The sequence below is a fragment of the Kogia breviceps genome, chromosome 5 (assembly GCF_026419965.1).
Source record: "Kogia breviceps isolate mKogBre1 chromosome 5, mKogBre1 haplotype 1, whole genome shotgun sequence".
In the NCBI taxonomy this organism is placed as follows: domain Eukaryota; kingdom Metazoa; phylum Chordata; class Mammalia; order Artiodactyla; family Physeteridae; genus Kogia; species Kogia breviceps.
In genome coordinates, this window is record NC_081314.1 from 80,921,847 (window position 1) to 80,947,151 (window position 25,305).

Below are 25,305 nucleotides of genomic sequence, written 5' to 3' on the forward strand. Positions count from 1 at the left end.
GGCATGTGGTTTGTGACAGGGGCAAGCATCATCAGTGGCTATGTCTGGGTACCTGTTACCCACTTAGGAATCCTCCATCAGCAGGGCCAGCTTTGGGGGTATGTAGTCACACAGGGTCTCACACTGAGAAGGCCCTGTGTTTGGGATTTAATGCTCTGTGGTCAATGTCTCACTCTTAATAATTTCATCTTTGAATATGTGTTTTGTAAAGGAAGGCTAATGGGAAAAGGGAGCACGCGCCAAGGGATTGGGGCCCAGGCTTACACACGTCTACCTCCAGCCACCTTCCAGGGCTGGGTTCTCAGGCCCCCATTCCCCCACCCTCTGGGGCTCTGGGTCTTGTCTGGCCTCCCCATCCCTGTCCCCTAGCAGAGGCCTGGACATAAATATGGCTGGGGGAGGGGGTCAAGGTCAGGCACATACACCCCACAACGTCTCAATGCAGAGCATGGCAGCCATCCCTCCCCTGGGCTGTCTGCACCACAGCATGCTCAGAGGGCGACTCAGCAGGAGCAAGCATCTCTCCCACCTGCAATCCAGGTAGCTAGCATGCCCCGGTGCTTGCAGTATCCTTGGTAGTTGTCCATCTACTCTGGGTTGAAGCAGTGGGCCCATAGGAAGGGGAGATGCCTGACTCAACTTCTCTGTCCCTGGCCAAGGGTCAGTCTTGCAGCTGGTAGAAGGAGGGATCCCAGGAGTCCAAAGGCCACATGCACCGAATCACAAGAAGGGAGGGGGCCAGGCGCCTGTAAGAGTCTGCACTGGCCCCCTGAGTATCCCGTGCTAAGGGAGCACATCATTAAAAAGCAAATTTGAAACACCATGACAGGTCAAGAGAGAGACTGTGGGAAAAAGGAAAGGCTTCATATTTTAACAACTGTAATAGCACTTTTGCCGTTTTTGAACAAGAAGCCTCGAATTTTCATTTTGCATTGGGTCCTGCAAATTATGTAGCTGGTCCTGACTGTCAGCCTCCAGCCCCATCCCAACTCCCCTACTTGGTGCTATTTTCACCTCCCCCTCATCTCACGATGAGCGGGTAAGACCTAGCCCTTTCTCATGACAGGAATCCCTGATAAGTACCAATCAGCCTCAAGAATGGTCAGTAAAGCTAATAAAGATTGGAAAAGTCCCTTGAGAGTCAAGCCCACCTGGAAGCAAAGGAATTCTCAGGAGAAGATGTCTGACAAGCTAGAGAATAGCAACTAGGCTGAGGAGATAAAAGAGTTAAAATCACCTCCAGAAAAGATTTCCCAACATTTACGCCACTATTCCCACAGTTCCCAAACTGTATGTCCAATGTACCCTGGAGCACCACAGCAAATTCATAGGGGTTCCACAGGATATTTAAATTTTTGAGGGAAATACATCAATGCTTGACATCTGTCAGACACCACATGAGCTACTAGCACAAGATTTTAATAGTTCTCAATTACAGCATTAAATCACACTTCATTCCTTTCGATGACATCATATCTTTGCAAAACTAGATTTGGGGCAGTTGCTATGAAAAAAGCAAGCACAGCACAAAAATAAATATAGAACGGGAAATGAAAGTAATATTCAAACTGATTCCAAGTTCTGAGAAGCTGTGCAGTGCCCAACAAGGGCATCTGTCTCAGTAGTAAGTAACCATAGTTATTTAAGAATGAAATAAAAATACTTTTCTTTCAATTTATGTGTATTACTTCTTCAAATGGCTACTACATTGTTAGGACATAAGTACGTTTTAAGTTTTTTGGACCTAGATCTTTAATGAACAGATCTACGAAGTCCTTGTTTGGCCTAAGAATACCACGGAAAAATTAGTGAGATGTTAAAGAAGCGTGAACTGAGAAAGTTCAGGAACCTCTGCACTACACAACCACTTTCTTTTATATAATGAGAGTCTCTGGAAGGAGAGGACAAGGACGAGGATTATGAGGAGCATATACTCGGTGGAACCAGAGTTAGACTCAACCAGGTATAAACCAACAACTGACACAGGGACATTTCCCACATTGCATTTAAAGAAGCTATGACCAAAGTTCAAACCTTTACCTGAATGTTTAAAAAACCAACATAATAAATCTAGATCCTTTCATCTTCAGCCTGGAGGATGGATGGTCCAATGTGGAAAAGGTTGAAGGAGATGTTAAATCCAAAAGTGAGGGACGAAAAGACAGAGACCAGAGGGAAGCTCATTGATTTAATTAGACTGGATCAATTCTAGTTAGAAATCACAGAAAAACCCAATTGCAAGTCAAGGCTATGAAGCCTGCAGTGCTGAGCCAGGCCACAGATAAGGCTGAGGCTCTCCGGCACCACAGGGAGAAGGGTAACTTCAAAACATTCAAGCTTGAGAGGGAAGAAAAAAGATAACTGAGAGAAGAGTTTGGATCAAAAAGCAATCAGGGTCTTCCATGTTGACAGAATAAAAGCTTGAAGATAAATGGGCCTCTTCAGGTCACAACATGTTTTATTTGTGGCCAGAAAGAGCATCCGGCCCACCTATCAAAATGAGTTAACCCCACCCAAGGGCTCAGGAACACAAAGATGTGGCATCAGCCGAAGAGACAGAGGAAGACATACAGGTAGCTCTGTTACCATGAACTGAAGGAGGAATTTACATAGATGAAGACCCCCTAGGGCCAAAGGATAATGCTCTGTAGGGAATTTGGATGCCCAGTACCTCACTTTCTTAATATTGTCAGAGGGTTTGAACCATGTAACACCAGGCTTAAGGAATAAGCCTGGATGCCAGGAGGCTCACTAAATGGAGAGGACATCCGTGAGCAGCACAAACAGTAGAAACTCATGTGCTGACCTGATGCAGAAAGAGGTATGGGGACAGCAGCTGATGACATCAAGAACTACGTGCCAGCCAGGTGCTCTCAGCGGGCTCCTCCTGCTTGAGAGCTGGTGCCTGCACATCCAGGGGACAGGGCCAAAGCAAGAAGAGTCCTCATTCAATAAGGACTGCTGCAGCGAGAGCTCACATCCGTTTCCCTCTCTCCTGCTGCCCCTTCAGCTTCTGCAGGTGCCCTGGATGCTGAGTGGATCTTTCACTACTCTCCTTGACTGACCTTACTCCATTTCACCTTCTTGGCCATTATCTACCTTCCTTGTCCCAGCCTCTTGATGTCCTGAATCTGGCTTGGGGGTGCACTCTGACCTGGCCACCCTCTCTTGGTCATTCTATAAACTTTGAGAATTTCTTGACCTTTAAATCTTACTTGTGTTTCCTCAATCCCAGTTTCTCATCCTCAGCCCAGCTTCCAGAATAATCCTCCTATCTGAAGACAGTGTGGCAGAAGAGGGAGTGCAATAAGGGCAGCCCCAAGAGAAAGAACAGGATATGGTCCTGGAGGCTTAATCTCCAGAGGAAGAAAGCACTCTGAGGATGACCCTCCCCACCAGCTCTTCACCAAGCCAAACGTGATACAGGATAAATCAGTGGAAGTTAAAACTCCCTCTACTAGAGAGGGAAAAGATCTGGCAGGGCTAGCCAAGACAGATCTCTCTGGGGAAGAATATTTGCCAAATATCCAATTTAAAGAAGTTGAAGGCTCTGAGAAAATTCAAACAAAACTTTTCTCCTTTCAAAAATCCTCTCTACAGACCAGGAGAGGAAACAAATCATGTTTAAGAGTACTTGTTATATATAGATTATGGCACCCCAAAATTGTTGACTGCACTTTCTTGGGAAGCCTATAAATATTTGGCAGGTCCTATAAAAGTATGAACTAAGGATACTATAACTGGCTCAGAATTTATCCTGTACAGCTCACCCAGAGACTGGCAAAACTGGGAGTTTGTCATTGCTGAATTTCTAATGGCTGGGGACAGATATCAGCCAATGACAATTTATTCTGAATTCTATGTGTCACGTGTGAAAACAGGGATTTCCTCCCCACCCCCCACCCCCCCAAGGCAATCTTTATAGGCCTGTCAGAGCTGAGATAGGCAGAGGACCACCCTTCCCTAAAGAACATTCTCGAAGAGAACTTGTAGACTTTCAAAATGACAATCATCCATTTCAGCACCTTCAGTCTCCAGTGAAGAAACTCAGGCCCAGGGAGGTGAGTGTCCTGCCAAGATCACAGAGGAGGCCAGCACAGAGCTAAAAGCAGCACACAGCTCTCCCAACCCCAGACAGGGACATGCCCCTCTGTACCACACTGCAGCCATAACTGTGCCACATGCCAGCCAGAAGACTTGTGAAGGTCTCTACTCACATCCAAAGCTGGACCAACTTCCACTGATCACACTTTTGGGGAGTCCTCCGGCACCCCCCAAAAAAGATCATCATATATAAATTTCATTTCAAGGACTGAGCAGTGCCTGGAAAGTGCAGCCTCAACCACAGAATATACATGGCATGTAAGGCAAGGGGCTGCAGAAGATTAAACCACCCTGAAGTCGAGGATGAAAAACATAGAGTTAAAAGTCCTGACACTTGAAGAGATAAATTGCTTCCTTTATTCTTAACCTCCACAAAGGCTCTCCAGGAATTCACAGGCTCTCCCATTTAAGGTGATGTATGGGGAAATCAAACTGAATCCAACAGCCCAGAAATGGAAAAGTCCCGCAGGACAAAGCCTCAGGAGTACATATACTGAGGGACCTGGAAGGAATGAATAAAGTGTGTACCTGGATGCAGAACCATTTAAACACAGAAGAACTGAAAAGTCTTGGCGTGGAAAAAAGTGACACCCACCAGAGTGCTTGACAGAGCCCTAAAAGGACTGGCATTCTGCTCTACTTTAAAGAGATTGAGAGTTGGATTTGATGATGCCACCCCTGCCGTCAGATCCTGCCAAATCTAGAGTTCTATGGCCCTAGGGCCTGGGAAACCTAAGGTAGCACATGACTGCACACTTGGCCATGGGTCTCTCATAGAGGACCTAGGGGATCTGCCTTGGTCTCTGTCATGAAGACAACTAAAACCTAAGGGGAAATCACAAACATGCTTATTCAATACCTACTGTGGTGCTAGATGGAATAATTAGGGTGGTCTGAAAAAAGTCTCAGTCAGAGAATTACCTCTATGCATAACAAATCAAATAAATCTTCTAAACAAACTCGGCAGAACAAGTGAATGGCTGTAAGAGCTTAGCAACTGGGCCAGACCAGAGAGAAGACATTAGGTGATCTCCTCTTGGATTCAAGAGGCACACTGGGTGGCATCAGGAGCAGGGCAGAGGAAGCATTCTGGCTAACAGTCAGCAGACTTCTGTGAGCCCTGCACTCCTCCAGCAGCCCAGTTGTCCCAGCTCAAAAATCAGACATTACAATCAGATTCTATGAGAATTACAGAGCACTAAGTTGTACAACCAAGCCTGAAGTGCGCCTCTGCTAGAAGTGATGCACTATGGAGTCTGTTGGGAAATGCTAAAAATCATTTCTGTTATCAATTTATGTAAAAGTTGCTGGCGAATAGAATTCAAATCCCACCTCCCTCCCCAAAAAGTAATTGTAACACCAGATAATATGGAAATCTAGCATTTTTACTCTTTGGCATGAGGAATTCACCAGGCTTCTTTTTAAAGTTCCCGAGGTCCTGAGGTTAATGGTTAACTAAAAGAGCTAAGATTTTTGTCATAATCCCGCTAATTAAAGAGCTACATTCAACTATAGACAATAAACTCCTAGAGAAACTTTGGCTAGACCTACTGATAATCATAACCCACAAAGTTTCTCTTAAGGTTACTAAGTGCGTATCAGGACATCCAGAATTTCAGGTTATAGGAAAAGAATACACAGCTGTTCGCAGGGAGATTTTTTCACACACTCACAAAGCTCCTACTGCCGAGATACTAATTCATTCATCGGTGGACAGTACAGTCTAAACCACCCTGCTGTTCACAGGTCAGTAAATCAGTGGTCCCAACTGTGGGAAAGATAGTTTGAAGGTCCCTGGTCTGGTGTCTGGACTCAGGCACAATGTGGTAAGGCTGGCTGTCTGGGCACCATGAATCTAGGGGCTACCTGTTATGAAAGACCTGAGAGGTACATTATGAGGATCCACCAAAGTCTGCAGGGAAGCATCAGGGCTGAGGCGGAAAAGAAAACCATCCAAGAGCTCTCTGATGCTTCAACACAGGTGGGTGGAGAATGATAGCATGTTCTCCATTTGTTTCCAGAGGCTTCTGCAACCTTTTAAATAAAGCAGTAATAGGAAGATGAGGCATAGAAGAGGAAATGGTACCACAGCTAAAGCTGAAAAGACCCAAGCCTCTCGTATGCAGCCATCTCTACCCAGTCCCAAGTTTTCCTGTTGCCTAGGAACAGTCACAAAACATGCTGGGAGGGCTTCCCTGGTGGCGCAGTGATTGGGGGTCCGCCTGCCAATGCGGGGGACATGGGTTCGTGCCCCGGTCTGGGAAGATCCTACATGCCGCGGAGCGGCAGGGCCCGTGAGCCATGGCCCCTGGGCCTGTGCATCCGGAGCCTGTGCTCCGCAACGGGAGAGGCCACAACAGTGAGAGGCCCACGTACCACCAAAAAAAAAACAAAAAACAAAAACCATGCTGGGAAGGGTAGCTTAAGTATCCAGGTGCAGGCTCTGTGGGTTCCTTAGACCAATTCTTGACCCAAACATGACTTTACTCGTCTATCTGAGCTTACAACTGGCTAGAGGCCTAGGGATTTCCCCATTTCACACGTCAGACACCCTCCCTGGGAAGGAAAAAGAATTAATTTGACACAAGCAATCAATCCCACTGGAATGTTTGTGCACACCGAGCCAAGCAGAAATGGATCCTAAAAGGAGCACTTCTGGGAGGTGACGGGAATTTTAATGCTGAAAAATGATACTGTGTCAAGAACCCAGTATGATGGAAGACGCACACACATTTGTATCCAAAGCATGAGCAACAGCACACACATGCACACTGCACATCTATGCACACTCACTATCCTTATGGGAAAAGACATCTGGGTATATAATTGTCCAGGCTTCCATCACTCTGTTTATGTTTTGTATTCAAAATGTTTTAAGAGGTTGAAGAATAGAGCAGTGCTAAACCCCTTTAAAGTAGAAAGCTAGAGTAGACTGTGAAATATTCCTATGATTCCAATGTGATCCCTGTGGTGCCAGGCTTGGTGAAAGCACCCACAACCTCTAATTCCCCATAATCTCACACAGTCCTCTGCCTTGGCCCACCCTTCTCCCTTTGCCAGGAATTTCCTCCTGACCCTGTCACTCTGGGTAATGAGCGCATCTTCCAAATGCCATTCAAGCATCTCCTACTCTATGACCACCACCACATCTGCCAAAATAGGCTTCACCACTCCCCTGTTTATGTCCCTGGATTCTACTAGTGTAGTCATATTATATACTTGGAATGTTTCAGTGTACTTTAAAAAAAAAAAAACAAATTTGTTTCCCTCTATCAAAATATGAGTTCTCTGAAGGTCTAAAGAATGTGAGGGAAAGGAGAAGGAGCTCTGGGTAGAAGGAAATGTACAAGAAAGCCAAGACAGCAGTTCAATTACCCAGTGCCTCCTCTTGAGATGATGCAGTTGGGCTGGGTTTGCACATGCCCTAGGAAATGAAGATTTGGAATTGCTTTCACCATCTTCTCTAGGCGACTCAGAAGAAAAGTTCAAGAACATGAACTGGCAGGAAGATCATTGAATTAGTCCTCATGCCTCGAGAGAACTGGTAGAGCAGCTCTGATGGAGCCCTGGTGAGGGCATTCTCTAGGATGTTTAGACACATCCCTAATGACAGACTTGGGGTCCAAAGGAACAGGCTGAGACGTGTAGGCTTTTCAACACAGACCCAAAAGTCCCAGAAACCTGGCCCTTCTTTCAAAAGGTTCTAAGGGCCAAAATAGTTTGAAGCTACTGCTGACCATCAGGATGATTCTCCTCAACGGAATTAGAGCCCTTGATCACCAAGCAAGGATGTGGGGTCACCTGTGAGCTCTGGCACCAGGGGTCTGACCAAGCAGACTACAGCTGCTCAGACCAAAGGCCTCAGAAGGATGGAAAGTCTTCAGAGAACCACAGCATAAAGGTCCTGACACCACTTACCACGGGGTTTCTATCCCTGCTGGCTTTACTGTTGTCCAGTTAGCTCAGAATGTTGAAGATGGAAGATACATTTGAGACTACCTAGCTCACCTCCCTCATTGTCTAAGAGAAGGAAAGGGGTTTACCAACCTCATCAATCAGAAAACTGTGCCCCTGACGCCCAGCCCCCCGTTCTTTCCACTTGAACCCAACCACCACAATGAGAAGCCCGCACACCGCAATGAAGAGCAGCCCCCGTTAACCGCAACTAGAGAAAGCACACGTGCAGCAACGAAGACACAACGCAGCCAAAAATACATAAATAAATTTATTTTAAAAAAAAATAAGTGGAAGAATTTTGGTTAAAAATAACAGCAAATAAACAGCTCCACCATAAAAGAAGCAGAGCAATAGCCCTAAGCTGGACTTCATTTTTCTATTTTTTTATTATCTATTTCAGTTGATCTTATTTAACACATCCTTTCTATAGAATACATGTTCGTGAAAACCTAGGCTGATGTTAAAGGAGTTACCTTTATTTGGAAAAAGCAAAACTGACTAGAACTGGTCATTTTAGGAGGCTGAAGAGACTCGGAAAGCAGATCCTAGCAAGGTAAGAGGGAACCCAGATCCATGAGAGGCCCCTAACTCAAACATTAGTCATATTCGCCAGACAGAAACGCAGGCGTCAGCAGTGCGGCTCTGTAAGTAATCCATCACCACCCATCGCCCTCCTAAAGCTGGGAACTCCTTGAAGACAGAGACTGCACCATGCTCCCCTCTGGACCACAGTGCATGGGACGTAAGAAGTGCTCACCAAATGCTTGCTGGAATAATCAACAATGCCGCGCTCTCGCATGCTTACATGCACATAAGGGCATACATGTATGTAGACAGAATCCCAGTGAAGGCAGTCTTAGAAGCCCCATTTCTAAACCTTTTTTCCCCCAAAATTATTGTTTTAACTAGGGTAACACTGTTTAAAAATACAATGTATTTTTCTCTCTTGCATGTCCTTACATACATTTAACCTCTCCCTTACTCTGTCAGAAGCATCTACTTGCCTCAGGGAAGATCAGGATAGTTTTAGTAGCAGGCAAAGAGAAAGCGTCCATGTTCAGCTGTTGACATCCTGGATAGGAATTTTTTTAGTGTGCAGCTTGAATTCTCAACACATTCTTGAGGTGTAGGAATCAACATATCAAGCTCCAAAATGGGTGTACTTGACCACAGAGATCATTCTAAACCAAAGGTAAAGAGTACTCAAGATGCCACATTAGGGAGATCCTTGCTACAAGAGAAGGAGAAGAAGCCCTCTCCCTCAAGCATCAGGAGAATGTGGCAAAAATCCAGTCTAGGAGATGGGACACCAGGGTCCCAGCTTCCTCCTATCTACCACCTCAAGGCCCAACCAGGGTTTGGGGTGAAGGGGGCAGCTTTAGAATATAACATCTCAATAGGTGTGAAGGCACCTGAGAACCCTAAGGCCACTCCTGAGGAGGCTGCAGGCCTCTAGGTCAACAGCTGCCATTCAGTCCCACATGGTGGGACATGTACCACACGGTGTGGAGGTGACGGGATGAAAACACAGCACTGGCCAAGTGGGTATCTAGTTAGGCAAGCCAGGCGTAGAGGTTCTGTCTTTTCATAGTTGGCATTGAGTAAGCTGGGTATCTATATATTTCTTCATCCCCTGATGATGGTACTCAGAGATGCTTAGAGAGCCACTGACCAGGCAGAGGCCTGGGGTCAGGACTAGGAGGCTGCCATGTGCAGGGACTTTGACCCCATAGGCAAATAGTCAAGACATGAATGTTAGTGCTGGGTATCAGCACAATACCCCAGAAAGCAAGACGCCAGTACAGGGATCAGATCAGACCAGACCAGCCCCCATAAAGCAAAGATCAGGGGAATCCAACCATCATGCCATGGCTCCAAGCACCCCTCTCCCCCTGCCCCCGCCACTATCACCACAAATTCACAGGTGCATCTCTACACACCCAGAGAAGTGGGAAAACAGAAGAAAATTGCAGTGAATGAGAAATTTACCTGAAAGAAACAGTCATCCAAAAAGACCAATGGGGGCGGGGGGAAACACATGACATACTATAAACTAGCCAAGTTGGGGTGGAGGGAGATTAGCTCCACATTAGAAAATTTTAAAAGCTACATTTTCTTTGCACGTCTGAGTGATAAAGAGTAACTGAGCTGCAGTGTCACCCATCAGAGAGAAACCCACAGCCATTCTGGGCAGTTAGATGAACCACTCTTCCACTCTCACACATGTCTCTTTTCCAAAAGCAAGTGGAACATATCATGAAATGTTTCAGTCCATCTCTAGTGCTACCAATTTCCTACCAGACATGAAAAAATGTACAGCCTCAAATGTGGTATGGCTGTCACTCCCATCCAAGTACCCTAGCTCAGCTTTCAACCACACTCAAAACTAAGGGAGACCCCAGAGAAAGGCAGCAAACAAAAACCCTTTTCATTGAGTCAGCAATTTTATTTGTCTGAAGCATTTTCCTTCTACTATCTCACTTTATCTCATACTACTCCTATGATGTATGGCAGGGCAAGTATGTTTACCTCTTTCTTCAGATGAAGAAAGACAGGTTCCATCTGTAAAAACAGACATTTTAACTGGCTTAGCCAAGTCACAGAGATAATTAGTGGTGGGCAGAATTGGAAACCTAGGTCTCCCAAATCACATCGTTGAATTCTTCTAGACAAGCACAGACTATGGCTTTTGCACACACAACCTAAAGCACTTCCATAGCTGTGGTATTGGAATTAACTTTCACTCAAACCCACAAAACACATGTGGCTTTTTTTGGCTAATTGTGACTGCAAATCTGGCTCCTAAGTCACTTAAAGGCATACAGCAAAAAAAAAGCCAAGAGTGGCCTCTACCATTTATTTAAATGTCATTAATAAAAGCTTCTGTAAACATTGCACAGAAAATTAGCCTCCGGAGAACAGGACTGGCTGTTCTCCCTCCCTCCTGAGGATAAAAGCAGAAGAAACATCCTGATCCTACGGCTGTTTCACAGTCACCTTTGAAAATGATCAAATAATGGGTGACCCTTCTTGCTACTCTTTGGACCAAATAATGTCCCAGAACAAACACTGGTGCTCAGAAAAGTTGGTTTATAAATGTCCATCATTAGGAGAATGGTTAAATAAAATGTGGCACATCCACACAACAGAATGTAACACACCTCTTCAAACAAATGAGGTAGAACATATGCACTGATGTGGAAAAATGTCCATGATTATAAAGTGATAAAAACAAATTGCAGAATAACAGGTACAGCATAATTCTCTTTTTTGTTAAAATATGAAAGAAAGCTATGCATTTGTATAAACACATATTTGTATATGTAACAAGTACACACATCCATTGAATTTATCTTAACATCAGGGAAAAGAAGGGAGAAAGAGCATTCACTTTTAACCATGGATCCTGTACTTCCATTTTGTGTAACTATTTCTTACAACAGTAAGTGTCAATGCCTTTACCCCTCCAGACAACCAACAAATCCTGTCTTCTTACGTTACCCCATGTAAAGGGTACTGGCTTATGAATGACTCACGTTGCTCAATAGATACGTGTATACTGATATAACATACGTTTAAATTAATTGGGGAAAATGGTTTCATTTAGGAAAAAGTCTAAATGTCTAAATAAATGTTGTATGAAGTATAAGAAAATCAAATCTCTCTAAATGAAACATTATTTACCACTTACTTAAATTATTTTTTAGCTTATAGACAATAAACACATATCAAATGAATCAATGAATGAGTGAAATTCCCTTTGTGATTGACTTCCTATTAGCCATTTTTTCCTATACTAGTCTCCCCTAACCCAACAAGACCATAAACTCTTCAGGAACAAGGACCATTTGTTACCCACCTTTATCAGCCCCCTTAGTATCTGGCATAATACTGGGCACATTGCAGACACTCAGTCAATATTGATTAGTTGGTCCATTTGAATGTTTGAACTTCCCTATGTGGATTTTTGCAAAAGAAGGGTAAGCTTCTTTAGTTTTCCAGTGTCTATGGAATATTTGTAAACAAGCAATAAAAGGGATCCCGTCTAATAATCTAGAATAAACAAGAGTTTTTCGCTATATTTCACGGTAAATATTGATTTCATAGGTCTTTTTCTTTAATGTAGAACTGCCTGTCCACAAAAACAAAAACAAAAAAAAAAAAAAAAAAGATTCATTTCCTTAGCATAATGTTTAATTATAAAACTCCCGGGCTTCCCTGGTGGCACAGTGGTTGAAGCCCCAGATCATTCTTTAATGCAATTCTCACTCAATTCTCCAGAGAATGGATCCAATCCGTCTCCTCTCTTCGTAGGATCTCAGCACCCCTCAGTCCTTCAGATGACCTTGGTTCCCAATCCCAGAGAAGACTGAGGTCAGTTTTCTTAATGAGCTTAATAAGGGCTCTACCATCTGACCTGTACACGTGACCTGAAAACCACCTGGTCTTTTCCCATCGCCACAGAGGAAGAAGTACCCAGGGCTTCCCTGGTGGCACAGTGGTTGAGAGTCCACCTGCCGATGCAGGGGATACAGGTTCGTGCCCTGGTCCGGGAAGATCCCACATGCCGCGGAGTGGCTGGGCCTGTGAGCCATGGCCGCTGAGCGTGCGTATCCGGAGCCTGTGCTCCGCAAAGGGAGAGGCCACAACAGTGAGAGGCCCGCGTACAGAAAAAAAAAAAAAAAAAAAAAGTGCCCCACCATCCCAGAGATAACCTCTTCACCTGGGAATTCTCATCCTTTGCTGACTTTTGAAGAAGCTGGTACCCATTCTGGTACCCCCACACACACACACATACCACCTTCTATCACCTTCAGTGTCTATCACTACCTCCTCCCACGATTTTTTCAAACACTCAAAGATTTTCCTCTCTCTTTAAAAAAAAACAAAACTTCACTGGACCTGATAACGTTTAAAAAATTTTATTGAAGTATAATTTGCATGCATAAAATTGTACATAAGTCTACAACTCACTGAAAGTGCACAAACGGATCTCACCTATCATCAAGAAACAGAAGAGTACCAGTACTCCCAAAATACTCCTTCAATTACCATCATATTAGTGTCCTTACTTTTATTACCAAACCTCTTCAACAGTGGTCTATTTTCGTTTTCATCACCTCCTCATCTGTTTCAGCATAAGCATCCCCTCTTCAGTGAATCCTCGCCACACACATGCAGGTGAGGGTGTTGATCTTTCATTATGTTCTCAATGTACAGCATGCAATCCTTTGTTTGTGTGTCAGGCAACCCCACCAGACTGTTACTCTCCATGTGGAAAAGATGATTTCTAACTTGCTGGTGTAGCCCCAGTGCCTGGCACTTATTAGGTTCACAGCTGGTGTTTGATACTTGAATGAATGAATGCAAGCATGAATGAAGAGATCCACTCACTTAAATCTAGTGTTTGCTGAAATTGATCAGTCTTTGTCCAGTTCTCATCAAAAGTAATCATGATATTTAGCTGTCAAAACTCAATGGCTAGGACCACGAAGAATGACTAAAAAATTATACTGTTCCAATAGTTGGTTAAGCATTCTCTTTATATCCAAGTATTTGAGCCTGTTATGTGTCAGTGGACTGGGATACAGAGAAGAGACAACATCTTGCATCCACCCTACAAATTAAAGCTGTGACATCACTCCCAATGGCACTCTGTCCTTCCATGGCCACAGACCCAACATGGAGTCCTGCCAATCTTTTCCCCTAACTGCTCCTAGAGATACTCCTCCCTCTCCCCACAATCTCCTTTCCAGGAGAATAAGAAGTCAGAGACAGGAAACCCCCAGGAGCCCCAGACCCCTCCCCCAGTCCCCTTTTGTCACATCCAATTAACCATCTGCCAGTCTCCTGGGTCTCCCTCTAGGCCCACTGTCCAGCTGCCAACTGAACACTGTGTTTCCCCACCCCCATTCCCCATAGATGCCCATTGTCCCCAGGCTGCAGGGTAAGAGTGTAAAAGGCAAGGGGTGTAGGCACATTCCCAGACCCTGTCTGCCATACCCTGGAATAACTGTAACTGCAAGCTCAAAAATCACATCCCCACCTAACTATGCACAAGGAAGGGAGGAAAGGAGGAAAGAAGGAAGGAAGCAAGGGAAGGAGGAAGGGAGGGAGGAAAGATGGGGAGGGTTATCGCAGGGGAGGGGAGTGGAGAGAAGGAAGCAAGCTACTGAAGCATAATTTTCATGATTTGGAAAATCTAACTAGTAATATGATTATATATATAATATAGTCTTACTAGTAATATTATATATAGTCATATTCTATTACTAGTAATAGAATCCCATTTCTATCGCTATTTACAATATGAATATAACTATCACAATCTATAACTACCAAATCAAGTGATCCTGATAGGTAAGATTTTTTTTTTACCCATTTTACTCATCAGGAAACTGAAGCTCAGAGAGGCTACACCTTGCACAAGGTCACACAGCTAGTAAGTTCCTGTTCTAAGACTCTATGATTCTGAAACTGAGCCGTACCTAAGGAAATTCCCACCTCCTCCTGCTCTCGGAAATATAAACCCAGTCCCCCACAGCCCACCTTTTGGTAACAGGAACCCCTGGATTCCTACTTCCATCCCCTAGAGGGCCATATAAGATGCCTCACTTGATGACAGTTCTTGGGTTTGCCCCTAAAATGAGAGCTGAAGGGAGTACTTTGGGGCCAAAGGAATGGGTGTGCTCATTGGCATCTTTCCTCTGGTGTGAAGGGTTCCTCTTCATGGAGAAAAATGGGAAAAGGGCTCCTCCATGACCCCTGGTCTGCTTCCTCTTTCTTCTAGAACCTCTAGAGGCATTAAGGAAACCAAAAATTCAAGAGCATGTCCATCCCTCACAGAGACAGTACCCGATGGCCAGGCATGACCCCTCCTCAGGAGGCTCCCCCTACACCTTCTTGTCTGAGTCCTCCTCCTTCTGTCCTGTCCTCACTCACCCTCCACCCCACCCCCAACTTGCCTTTCTGACTCACACTCTGTAGGAAGTGATTCTGCAGACCCCTCTACAGCCTGAAGCAAATCCACCTCAGCCTGCAAAAGGAAGCCACTAGCACTTCTAAAAGGATTGCTATTTTGGGACCTCCCAGCCTTGCTTTCTAGCTTCTCTGTCCAAGGGGTCTTCTAGAGCCACACCAACCCAGCTCACCCATTTCACAACTGCCTTCAGCTTGAACTATCCGCCCCAAGCACAGGACCACAAGCACCTGAGTCTCCAAGCCAGCTGATGCTCTCTGTGCTGGGGCTGTTAACCAAGCACATTGGTGCCCTCAGCAGAGCTGCTGGCCAGCCTACTACTTTACTGAAGTCCATCTTCCCCCAGTCTCCTACTCTGGCCAAGGCTCACCCCCCAGCTACCTTGAGATCCACCCTTACAGGCTCATCCAGGATCTATGTCCTTCAACTGCTCCTCTTTTCTAAATATTCATTCCCTTCCCCGAGCCTGCCTTCTCCCTCCTCCCCACCCGTAGGTATTCACAGATCTTCCCTACCTAAAAAAATCCTCCCCTCAACTCTGCTATCCATCTCCAACTACCTTATTATTTTTAACCTTCCCTTCACAGCCAAACCTTTCCAAAGAATCATCTATATGCACTCCCACCACTTCCTCCCCACCCACTCACTCCCCATTTCCCTTGAAATTTGAATTCCAACTCCCATACACAAGTGAAACTGTTATTTCAAAGGTTACCAGTGATCTCCCAGTTTCCAGAACCCACAGGGTTTGCTCAGTCCCCCTCTCCCTCAACCCCTCTGCAGCATTAGACTCTACTGATGACCGGACTGTTTCCAAGCCCTGCTCTCTCCTGGTTCTCCTCCAGCCCTTCACTTGAGTCTACAGCTCTGTCCTTGGCCCTCTGCCCTTAAGTCTCTATATGCTTTTCATTTATTATCTCATCTATTCTGATAGCTCCAGCCACAACTTCTTACAGATATCTCCCAAATCTATATTTCAGTCTCTGGCCTCCCTCCAAAGCTCCAGACTCCCTCCGCTATCTGCCTACTGAATCAACACCTCCCTAAGCTATTTCACTGACACCTGAAAAGCAACATGTCCCAAAGTAAATTCCCAAATCCTGCCTCCCCACAGCTGCTCCTCTTCTTCCTTAACTCCTAATTTTCATTTAGGGTACTTCCATCCTCCCCAGTCACCCAGCTCTAAGAGCTGGAGTAATCTTTGAGTACTGACTCTTAACACCTCTACATCCAGGTTACCAAGTCCTGTAGATGCTACATCCACAAGCTCCCTCATATCCATCCCCTCCTCCCCATTTCCACTGTGCCATCTCAAGTTCAGGCCCTCCTAACCTATCACAGTGGTCTCCCAATCCAACCCTGGCTAGCGGTCCCTCCCCCATTCCAACTGACCCTCTGCAGGGCTGCCAGATTTATCTTCCTCATCATGTCACCACCCCATTCAGAAACTTTTAGTGGCTCCTGAAAGCTAACTGCAGAAAGACCAAACTCCTTGGCCTGCCATTCAAAGCCCTTGATTATCTAGGAGTCCAATAAATGTTTAGTAAATGAAGCAGTCAATCAACTTGGTCCCTACCCCCTTCTGATTTTTATCTCCCATTGATTCTTCACCTGAATCCTCGAAGTCACACAAACTGGACCACTTACTGCCCCCAAATATGCCATGGATGGTCGTGCCTTTTTCTAACACTGTTCCAATACCTTCTGCCTTCCCCATCCAAATCCTACCCATCCTTCAGGTCTCAGCTCGAGAAGTAGCTACTTCCTTGAGAACAGAGTTCATTTGCCACTTTTCACTCTCCTTGTTTATCCCTCATATCTGTGTTTTCTAGCTAATAACCAGCTCCCTTCTAATGATGCCATGGGACAGAAGGGGAAGAGACGAAGCTAATTCTCCAACAGTTCCTTCTTTACTTCCCTGTATTAATTCCTCTGTTCTCCCAGCTAATTCTTTCTGTTCCCTCACTCCTCAGCAGACACGATTTCAAGCAGCTCTATTGATCCAACAGCCCTGTGGCTGTCAATCATTTCCTAGTTATTTTGCTGCCAGTCATTCACACTCAAAGGCATGGCAGGAGAAGTCTGAACTGCATGCAGACAGAGAAGGAGCAGGAAGGGCCTGATTCATGGCACCCACCTGAGGCTCAGTGGAAGCAAGAACACCATTCTCGCTGGGCTCCTCCAGATGGCATGGGGCCATGTGGGCCAGGGTCTGGGGAACTGGCATTTATATACTTTTGTGGAGGAGGAGAGGACAGGAGTGCCCTGATTTGTTGTAAGGAGGGTGCCCCATCCAGTCTCCTTGGGAAACCAAATTGAGAAGGATTGAAAAATGTCCAAGGAAGGTCAGATTAAATAAGATAATACCTGTCAGAGGTGGTACTTAGAGTAATAGAATGTTTGATTTGGAAGGAACTATCTACACATATTTGGATAGAATTGTACAACTTATAAAGACCTTTCACACACAGTATCTTATTTGAGTCTCCCAACAGCCCTATAAGGAAACTGGGTGGTGAGGCGTATTATCCTCATCTTACACAGATGTTACTCACTTGCCCAAGTCATGCAGATAAGTAGAGTGCAAAGGGGAGGGTTCACCTCCTGCTCTCTTGCCTGACCTTTTTGGCCTCTTTCACAGGCTTTTCCTCCCTTTCCCACCCCTTAAATTCAAGTGCTCCCTGAGGGGGGTACTGTAATTATATTCATTTTCCTTCCTGCTCTATATTCTTTCTTGCAATGATTTTATACACTCCCAGAGCACAGTACATGGCTGCACTAGGAACTCGATAAATATTTGTCAAACAAATGATTAAATTAATAAATGAAAAAGAGCTGAGGCCCAGACCCTAGCCTTCTGATTCCACCCAGGCTCCTGCACACCATCGTGACGCCTCTCTAGCACCCCTGCCACCCCGTGTCAAAAACCCTGCACAGTACCCCTTCTGGAGATTCCCTCAGTCTCTGTGCCATCACATTCCCTTAATAATAAAAACAACAGGAACAGCTAGTATTTCTTGGGCTCCTAATGTGGGTCAGAAACCACTAGATGCTTTTTACACATGTTTTTCCTATTTAATCCTCTCAACCTGTGAAACAAGCATCCTTGGTCCCATTTTGCAGAAGACTGAGGATGACATAGATTATATAATTTACCCAAGATTCTGCCCCTGGTTAGTGCTGATCCTATCTGATCCAAAGCCCATGGTCTTCTGGCTATAACCAGGGTTTCTCAGCCTCAGCACTACTGACATTTGGAGGCTGAAGAATTCTTGTCCTGTGCATTATAAGATGTTTAGCAGCACCCTAGACCTCTACCCACTAGATGCCAGTACAACCCCCTCCCTGAGCTGACAACCCCAAAATATGTCTCCAGACATTGCCAAATGTTTCTTGGAGGACAAAACTGCCTCCCATTGAGAACCACTAGACTATACCATGCTGCCCATCTCCAGAAGTAAACTACCAAGTTCCAGAACAAGAATGAACTTGGAAAAGTAAAAGTGTTCATTCTCCAACGTCTAAAAAAGGACCTCTAGTTCACCTGTTCTAGTGTTTTATTGACACCGACAGTCAGGAATATTTTTTGTCACTTCTCACCTAATTTCTTTCTGTAGCTTCAGTTTATTCCAACACCTCTTCCATCCCCAAGGGATTATCAAATACAATTGGACAGAATGTGCCAATAATTGATTTATTGATGATTGGTGGCACAAGGATAAAGCAAAGCCCCCCAAATATTATGGAGGTGTACCTAAATGTTGTTGATAGGTTCTAAAATATATTAATGTAGAAATAGCCTTCCCTCTTCAGAACAACAAAGTCCTCTCAATACTCCATCAAAAGTTCTTGGGAAATGGAGTGACCAAAAGCCCAAATCATCATGGGTGTAAGTGGAGGAGAATCAAGAAGGAATGGTAAATATTGAATTAAGTGTTATGTTTACATTCGGGAGCATCAAACACAACATCAAAAAGAGATGTTTTCCTTTGCTGCAAAAGAGAGCTCAGGAGCTAAAAGACTCTACCCCTTTTAGTTGCCTGGCAATGCCCAGACAGCATGGTGATATTTACTAAAAAAAACTGCACACCAACATAGGTTGTTATTCCAAGTCAGATCTGGACCTGACAATGTCCAGTTCTCTGTCTAGGTGGGATGGGGTTTTTATCTGAGAGAAAAGTCTAAAGAGTTGTACACTGAATACCAATATATCACCACCTAAGTTCAGCAACTGCTTATATTTTGCTGTGTTTGCTTTATCTGTACAGTGGGGAGAGAGTTTGTTTTGGTTTGGTTTTGGTGAATCACAAGCTTTCTAAAAGATCTTTTAAAGAACAAATCACTTCATTGTATGAAAAGGATAAAAACAATACAATACCTCTGATGAAGTGAGACAATGAGTATAGACAAGTGAGTGTTTAAGGAATTCAGAGGAGAGAGTTGGTCTTGTGAGCTATGAAAGCTTCCAGAAGAATGTGGTGTTAAAGTCTTGAAGAATAAGTTGCATTTGTAGAGTAGGGGTGAAGAGATGGATGATTCAAAGGGAACATGAGTCAAAGTGCCCTTGGACGGTGAGAAGAGCAGGCTGGCTCTGAGGTGTGAAGGACAGACTTGACCCTGAAGGCACTAGAAAGTCACTGTAAGTTCATAAACCAGGTGTGACGAAAGTAGTTCAATCTCCTTTAGGAAGTGCAATCTGCCTGCAGATGCCAATTGGAGTGGGGGTGAGAGAGCAGATTCCAAGGGCCAAGAATAAAGGCTACTGAGTCCATAAGCACCATAATGGGTCTTCTGGCCTAGGGCAGAGGCCCTGCAGATGAACAGCATGGGCTCACTATGAAATGTAATAGAGTTTGTTAGAAGATTGAGATTCCTCAGAGACAACAGCAAGGTGCTAAATATCATGACTAGGAAAGGGAAGGTGCCACTTATATGATTAAGGAAGACAAGAGGAGAAGCTAGTTTAGGGACTTGGAAAGACAGAGTTGAGTTTGAGGCTGACCAAAGTCCAAGAAACAGCAAACAGTCCAGTTTAAAATGTCTGGACTCACAAGACCGAAGCTCAACAGAAAAAAGATATTTCCCCATCAATCTCATTAAATTTACCCTCTGAATTTTCTTCCTTTGAGTCTCACAGAAGGAGGTTTCTCCTCTGCTCACCAAAGTCAAGATTTTACTTTCACTAGGGAACCTCCTGTTGTCTCACCTCTTCATGTATCTAACTCAAAAATCAACCAAGCATCTTCAGTTCTTCCTGCCCACAATCTCTCTCCCTTCCACATCCAAACCTGTTCTGACCCTCTGACCAAAAAATGAAAACCCCTTTTCTTGGTACTAACATGACGTCTGACTAGCACCTAAACTCTTTTTCCTTTCACTGGTAAACTCTGCAAGTAATTGATTCCTACCCACCACCCCAAATCCCTACTCTGAATGCCTCTTCTAATACTGTGCTCCCAAGAGCTCATAGTGGCTTTCTTTTTATCACATCCAGTGACACTTACCCGGCACTCCTCTTATTCAACCTGTCTGTAGCCTGTCATCACATCAGAATCCACGCTGACTCCCTGGGGTCTCCAGGATCAAGTCTCCTTTGCTGCCACTTCCTAAACAACAGTTTCTCCCCCAAATTCTAACTTTAGCCCTCTCCTCTTCCCTCCACCCCCTCCCTCTGAGGGCTGATGCATTCACAAAGCTTCAGCTTCAGCGAGCCTTGATTCAGGAGGCTTCCAAGGCCACAATGCCAGCCCTAACCTCCCACCTGTGCTCCTGTCTGGAGTCCCGTATCTCCCACAAACCAACTCCACCTGGATGCTCCTCAATAACCTCTAATTTTCCACATCCAAAGCTAACAGCATTATCTGCCCTGCAAAACCAGCTCCTGTCCTCAACCAGAGTGCTTCAGTCAGGACACTGTTGGTCCTCTATGCTTTTAACCCAGCTACTCCCATTATTCTCAAGGGCTTAATTTTCTTTCCCCCCTACAACTAGTTTGTCAACAAATACCCACATTTCTGCCTTTGACAATGTCTCTCAGAGTGGCCCCTGAGTCCCCGTCCTTTCTGCCACTAACCCAGACCAAGCCCCTCTCCCTCAGTTCCAGATTACTTTTGCATTTGGCTCCTTTCTCTCTCTTTCCACTTCATCTATCATATGACCCCCAGATTAACCTTTCCAAATACCACTTTCTTTAGGACATGCCCTTGCTCAGGAACCTAAAGTGACTCCCTATCAGTCCTGAATCAAATCCAATCTCCTCTCTTGGGCTCCCAAGATTCTCCCTATCTGGCCTTGCCCTACTTACCCAACCCTGTTTCCCATTCCTCCCTACCCTACACCTTCTACTCAGTCAGTCTTCCCAGGATCCTCAATGTCAATGCCTCAACCTCCCTGAGCTTTTGCCCATGATTCTCTTCCCACCCTCCATCTCCCCTTCAAGGGCTACCCTCAGTTCCACTCCTCTGTAGTTCTGCCAACTTTTTATCTTATAGCACCATAATGTTCAGCAAGTAATTAATCTCTAATTGAGCAGTAATTGTCAATCTTCGTTTAAAAGCTCTTGGAGGGTAGAAACCAATTTGAGTATTTCTTTTGTATCCCATAGCACCCTGGACAGCAGAAGGGTCCTAGTAGAAGCTTAAAAGCCCTTGTTGGTTTTCTATTCCAATTGATTTCTATTCCCAGTTCTGAGTTCCCCTATTTCCCCTCCTCTGCCTCATAACCATGATCAATAAAATTATTGTGACACACTTTCCCAGGCGTGGATCAGAGAATTTCCAGAAAGATGACACAGAATATACCAATCTATAAGAATAATGGTGGGGGCAGGGGGTGTGCATGGGTGTTTCTTTCTGTTCGTGTACATGTATGGATGTAGGATTTGGAGAATGTCAAAAGAACTGAAATACCAAAATAATCAGAAGAGGACAAGTAAAGAACCAAAACGACAGAATAATTTGAAACATGCCTAATTAGAGGCACAGTATGCCAGGGTTTTGACAAAGCAATTGCCAGTCTGGTCTTTGTGTATGCAAAATTTTCCACCAGAAAGTAGGGGGTAACCCTGGCACTAGGGACTTAGAAAATGTGTTTGAAGCTTTTTCAGTTGTTCAACTAAATAAATTTATAATCTGTCCAGCCTACCAGGTGTTCCATAAAGATGGGGACTCAGAAGGGAGACAGTTAAGGAATATGGCCTTTTCCAGGTTTAAGAATCCCCAGCAAAAGCCCAGGCTAGAGACTGGAAGGGGGTAAGATCAGGAAGCAGAGCACAGAGGACCACTCAGGGTGGGTGGTGGTCCTAGACCCTGGCACAAACAGTCTGCACCCCCTCTTACAACTTGTTACAGGTCGTCAGTCATTTCCAGCCTTATGCGTTGAAGATTTCATCCTTCTCTGATTCAAAATGCACATCAGACCTAGGCCCCCCTAAACAAGTCTGCCTGAGGAGGAAGAATATCCCCCAAGAGGATTCCATAGGAGAGGGACCCAGTCTGCTATTTACTCTGTGATTTGAGCCAGGGCTAGACAATGTAAGCCCCATGTTGTGTTTTGAAAGGCCCTGGGAAAAGTAACACATTGGACCATTATAGGCCATTAACACCATTAACATTGTGTGAATTCATTTGTCAGAAATTAGCAAGCCTCCAGAAACTGAGATCTGCTCCAAGGGCCTGGGACAGAGAATAGACAGGATCTAGTGTTTGGATGGTAGAAAAGAGGAAGGAGGAGTGGATGCCAAAAGATAAAAGTGGGTCCAGAAAGGGAAGATGGGAAAGCTCACACTTCAAGAGCTTTCCCCAGAGCTAAGAAAAGGCAGAGTTTTGTGCCAGATGGGAGGCAAAGGGTGGATGGTAGGGGTGTCAATGAAGACGTCCTGGTGAATGTTTCCAGGTATCACTTAGCCCCCAGAACCTCTCCCCTAGATAATAAACTAAGGTTATCAGGTCAGGCATCTCTTTAGAATTCATGCTTTGGTTCCTGGGCTGTGTGTGTGTGTGTGTGTGTGTGTGTGTGTGTGTGTGTGTGTGTGTGTGAGAGAGAGAGAGAGAGAGAGAGAGAGAGAGAGAGAGAGAGAGAGAGAGAGAATGTGAGAGAGAGAGAAAGGGGGGATGGGGAAGGTGTATATTAGAATCCACATCTGGGGAAAAGGAAGGAGGGAGGCAAAGCTGAGCCCTGAGAAGCAGGATAGGATAACAGGGGCTCCCTCTGTTTTCCCCCGGTCCTGGCATCAGCTCCTATCCTCCAGCTCTTTCCTCTTCAGACCAACTAGAAAATGAACATATGGGCTGACCAAGTCTTGACTTCTAAAGCCACAAGTCTCCCCAACAAAGCACCCCACCCCTTCCCTCAGATGACCTCCAGGGCAAGGCAATGAGATTAGGAAACAGATGGGTGTGCAGGGAATCTTCAAAGCCAACCTGCTCTTTGACCCCATCAGTTCACGTCCTCCAATCCAATTTACAGAAAGAGGGGAGCTGCCCAGGGTCCCCATAACTTACTGGACTGTTTGGGAGAAAGATTCCAGACCACATGGTTCCAGACATGGAAGATGGGGAGCTCTACCTACCGAGTTGGTGGAAGCCACAGGTAAAGAGGATATGGAGAAACCCTGGTCATCAGAGAAACGGGGCCACAGGTGGTGGCAGATGAGGGTGGTCGGTTCTCTCTGGGAAAGGGGCTGTGTAGCCAAGGAACACGAGGAGCTATAGACCTGGGGGCTGGGAGGTGGCAGGGGCCGAAAACAGCCGTTAAGGCAGATCTGGGTGGGGGGGCGGTGCTCTACATACCACAGGCAAGCAAAGATTCAGTGGGTGTGTATGAGGGGGACGCTAACTCACACTTCCAGGAATGAGTGATTCTTATGAAAAGCTCATCTGTTTCCAGAACTGGAGAAGAGGAGGACAAGGAGGAGGTCCCAGGCGCCCACCGCCCTCCCTGCCGGGTCTGCCTCTCAAGTCTGAGACGATGACTCCCCACACGCACCAGGCACTACAGTCCTCGGTCCGCCCCGCTCCCGACTGTCAGTCTGCAGCCTGCGCGACTCCCGGTCCCCACTGTCCCTCTTTGCACATCGGGGCCGGGGGTGGCCGGCCGGAGAAGGGGTGCCGGCCCAGGGCGGCGGGAGCCGGGCTGACAGGCGCTGGGGGGAGGGGGGAGCCGAGGGAGGGGCGGGGGACGCCGGTAGCCGGAGCGGCGCACTGCAAAGTGATCCAACATCGCCCCATCCCCGCGCTCCGGGAGAAGGCGGCCCGAGGGGACCGCCTCTCGCTTCCCCAACACAGACTCCCGCAAGTGGGGTGAACGCCGAGGGGCGCCAAGCTCCCAGCCCCCACCCCTCCCCAAAATGCAACCCGCATTGCCATAACAACAAGAATCTCGGCCACTCCAGCCCCGCGACGAGGGGCACTGCCCCCCAACACGCACACCCCAGCAACAGCCCTCCTTCCCCAAACTTGTCCAAGACGCCGCATCCAGGGCAGCAGCCCCCCTCCCCAAACCCCCGCGCCCTGCCCAGCTTACCTGTCCGGAAAAAAGCGTCCACGTCCGAGTCGGCGGCTCCTCCTTCCTCCGCTGCCCCCTCCGGGGGGTTCATGACTGGGGGAGGGCGTCCGCGGGCAGCCGGGGGCCGGCGAAGCCTGGGGCCGAGGGCTGCTCGGCGCCCTGTAGGCGGAGGGCGCGGGGCGCAGCGGCCGCGGCCGCAGACCCGGAGGACACCGGGCTTCAAGGGCGGGCGGCCGGCCGGGGCGGCAGGGCTAGGGCAGAGGACGCCGAGGCTCCCTCAGGCAGAGGCGCGCGGCAGGCTGGGGGCGCCTGCTGCCGGCTCCCCCATGGTCCCCCTTCCCCGGGGGAGCTGGCCGCCTGCGGTCTGGCCGGGGCCGGGGTACGAGCTGCCTGGGCGCCCGCTCTCCCTCAGCAGCGGCAGCTGGCTCTCCTCCTCACCCGTCTGCCTGTCTCTATTGTTCAGCCCTGCTAGGCTCTCCTCTTTATTTTTCCTCCTCCCTCCCACCCTCCCTGTCTCTCTACCTCCTCCCTCCCTCGCTCGACCGCCCGCTCGCTCTCAGCCTCCCTCCCTCGCTCGCTCTCTGGCTCCCCCTCTGGGTCCCTCCGCCGCCGCCGCCGCCGCCTCGCAACTCCTCCCCCGGCTCCCGCTCCTCCGTCCCAGCCAACAATGACCCGGGCAGCGCCGAGCTCAACTAAAGCTCCGGCCCGGGCCGGGGGCTCGCCGCGGCTCCCCGGCGGCGCGGACGCCTCCCTCCCCCGCC

General features: G+C 46.7%; 1 protein-coding gene across 18 annotated transcripts in view; it reads right to left on the reverse strand.

The window, feature by feature from the left end:
- Positions 1-25,030, reverse strand: part of KALRN (kalirin RhoGEF kinase) — a 654,958-nt gene extending 629,928 nt beyond the window's left edge. For all 18 annotated transcript variants that reach the window (XM_067034412.1, XM_067034411.1, XM_067034409.1 and 15 more), the window contains exon 1: positions 24,563-25,030. In XM_067034412.1, the coding sequence (XP_066890513.1) occupies positions 24,563-24,635 (73 nt within the window). In that variant the 5' untranslated portion in view covers positions 24,636-25,030. The remainder of the gene's footprint in view (positions 1-24,562) is intronic.
- Positions 25,031-25,305: the final 275 nt, after the last annotated feature.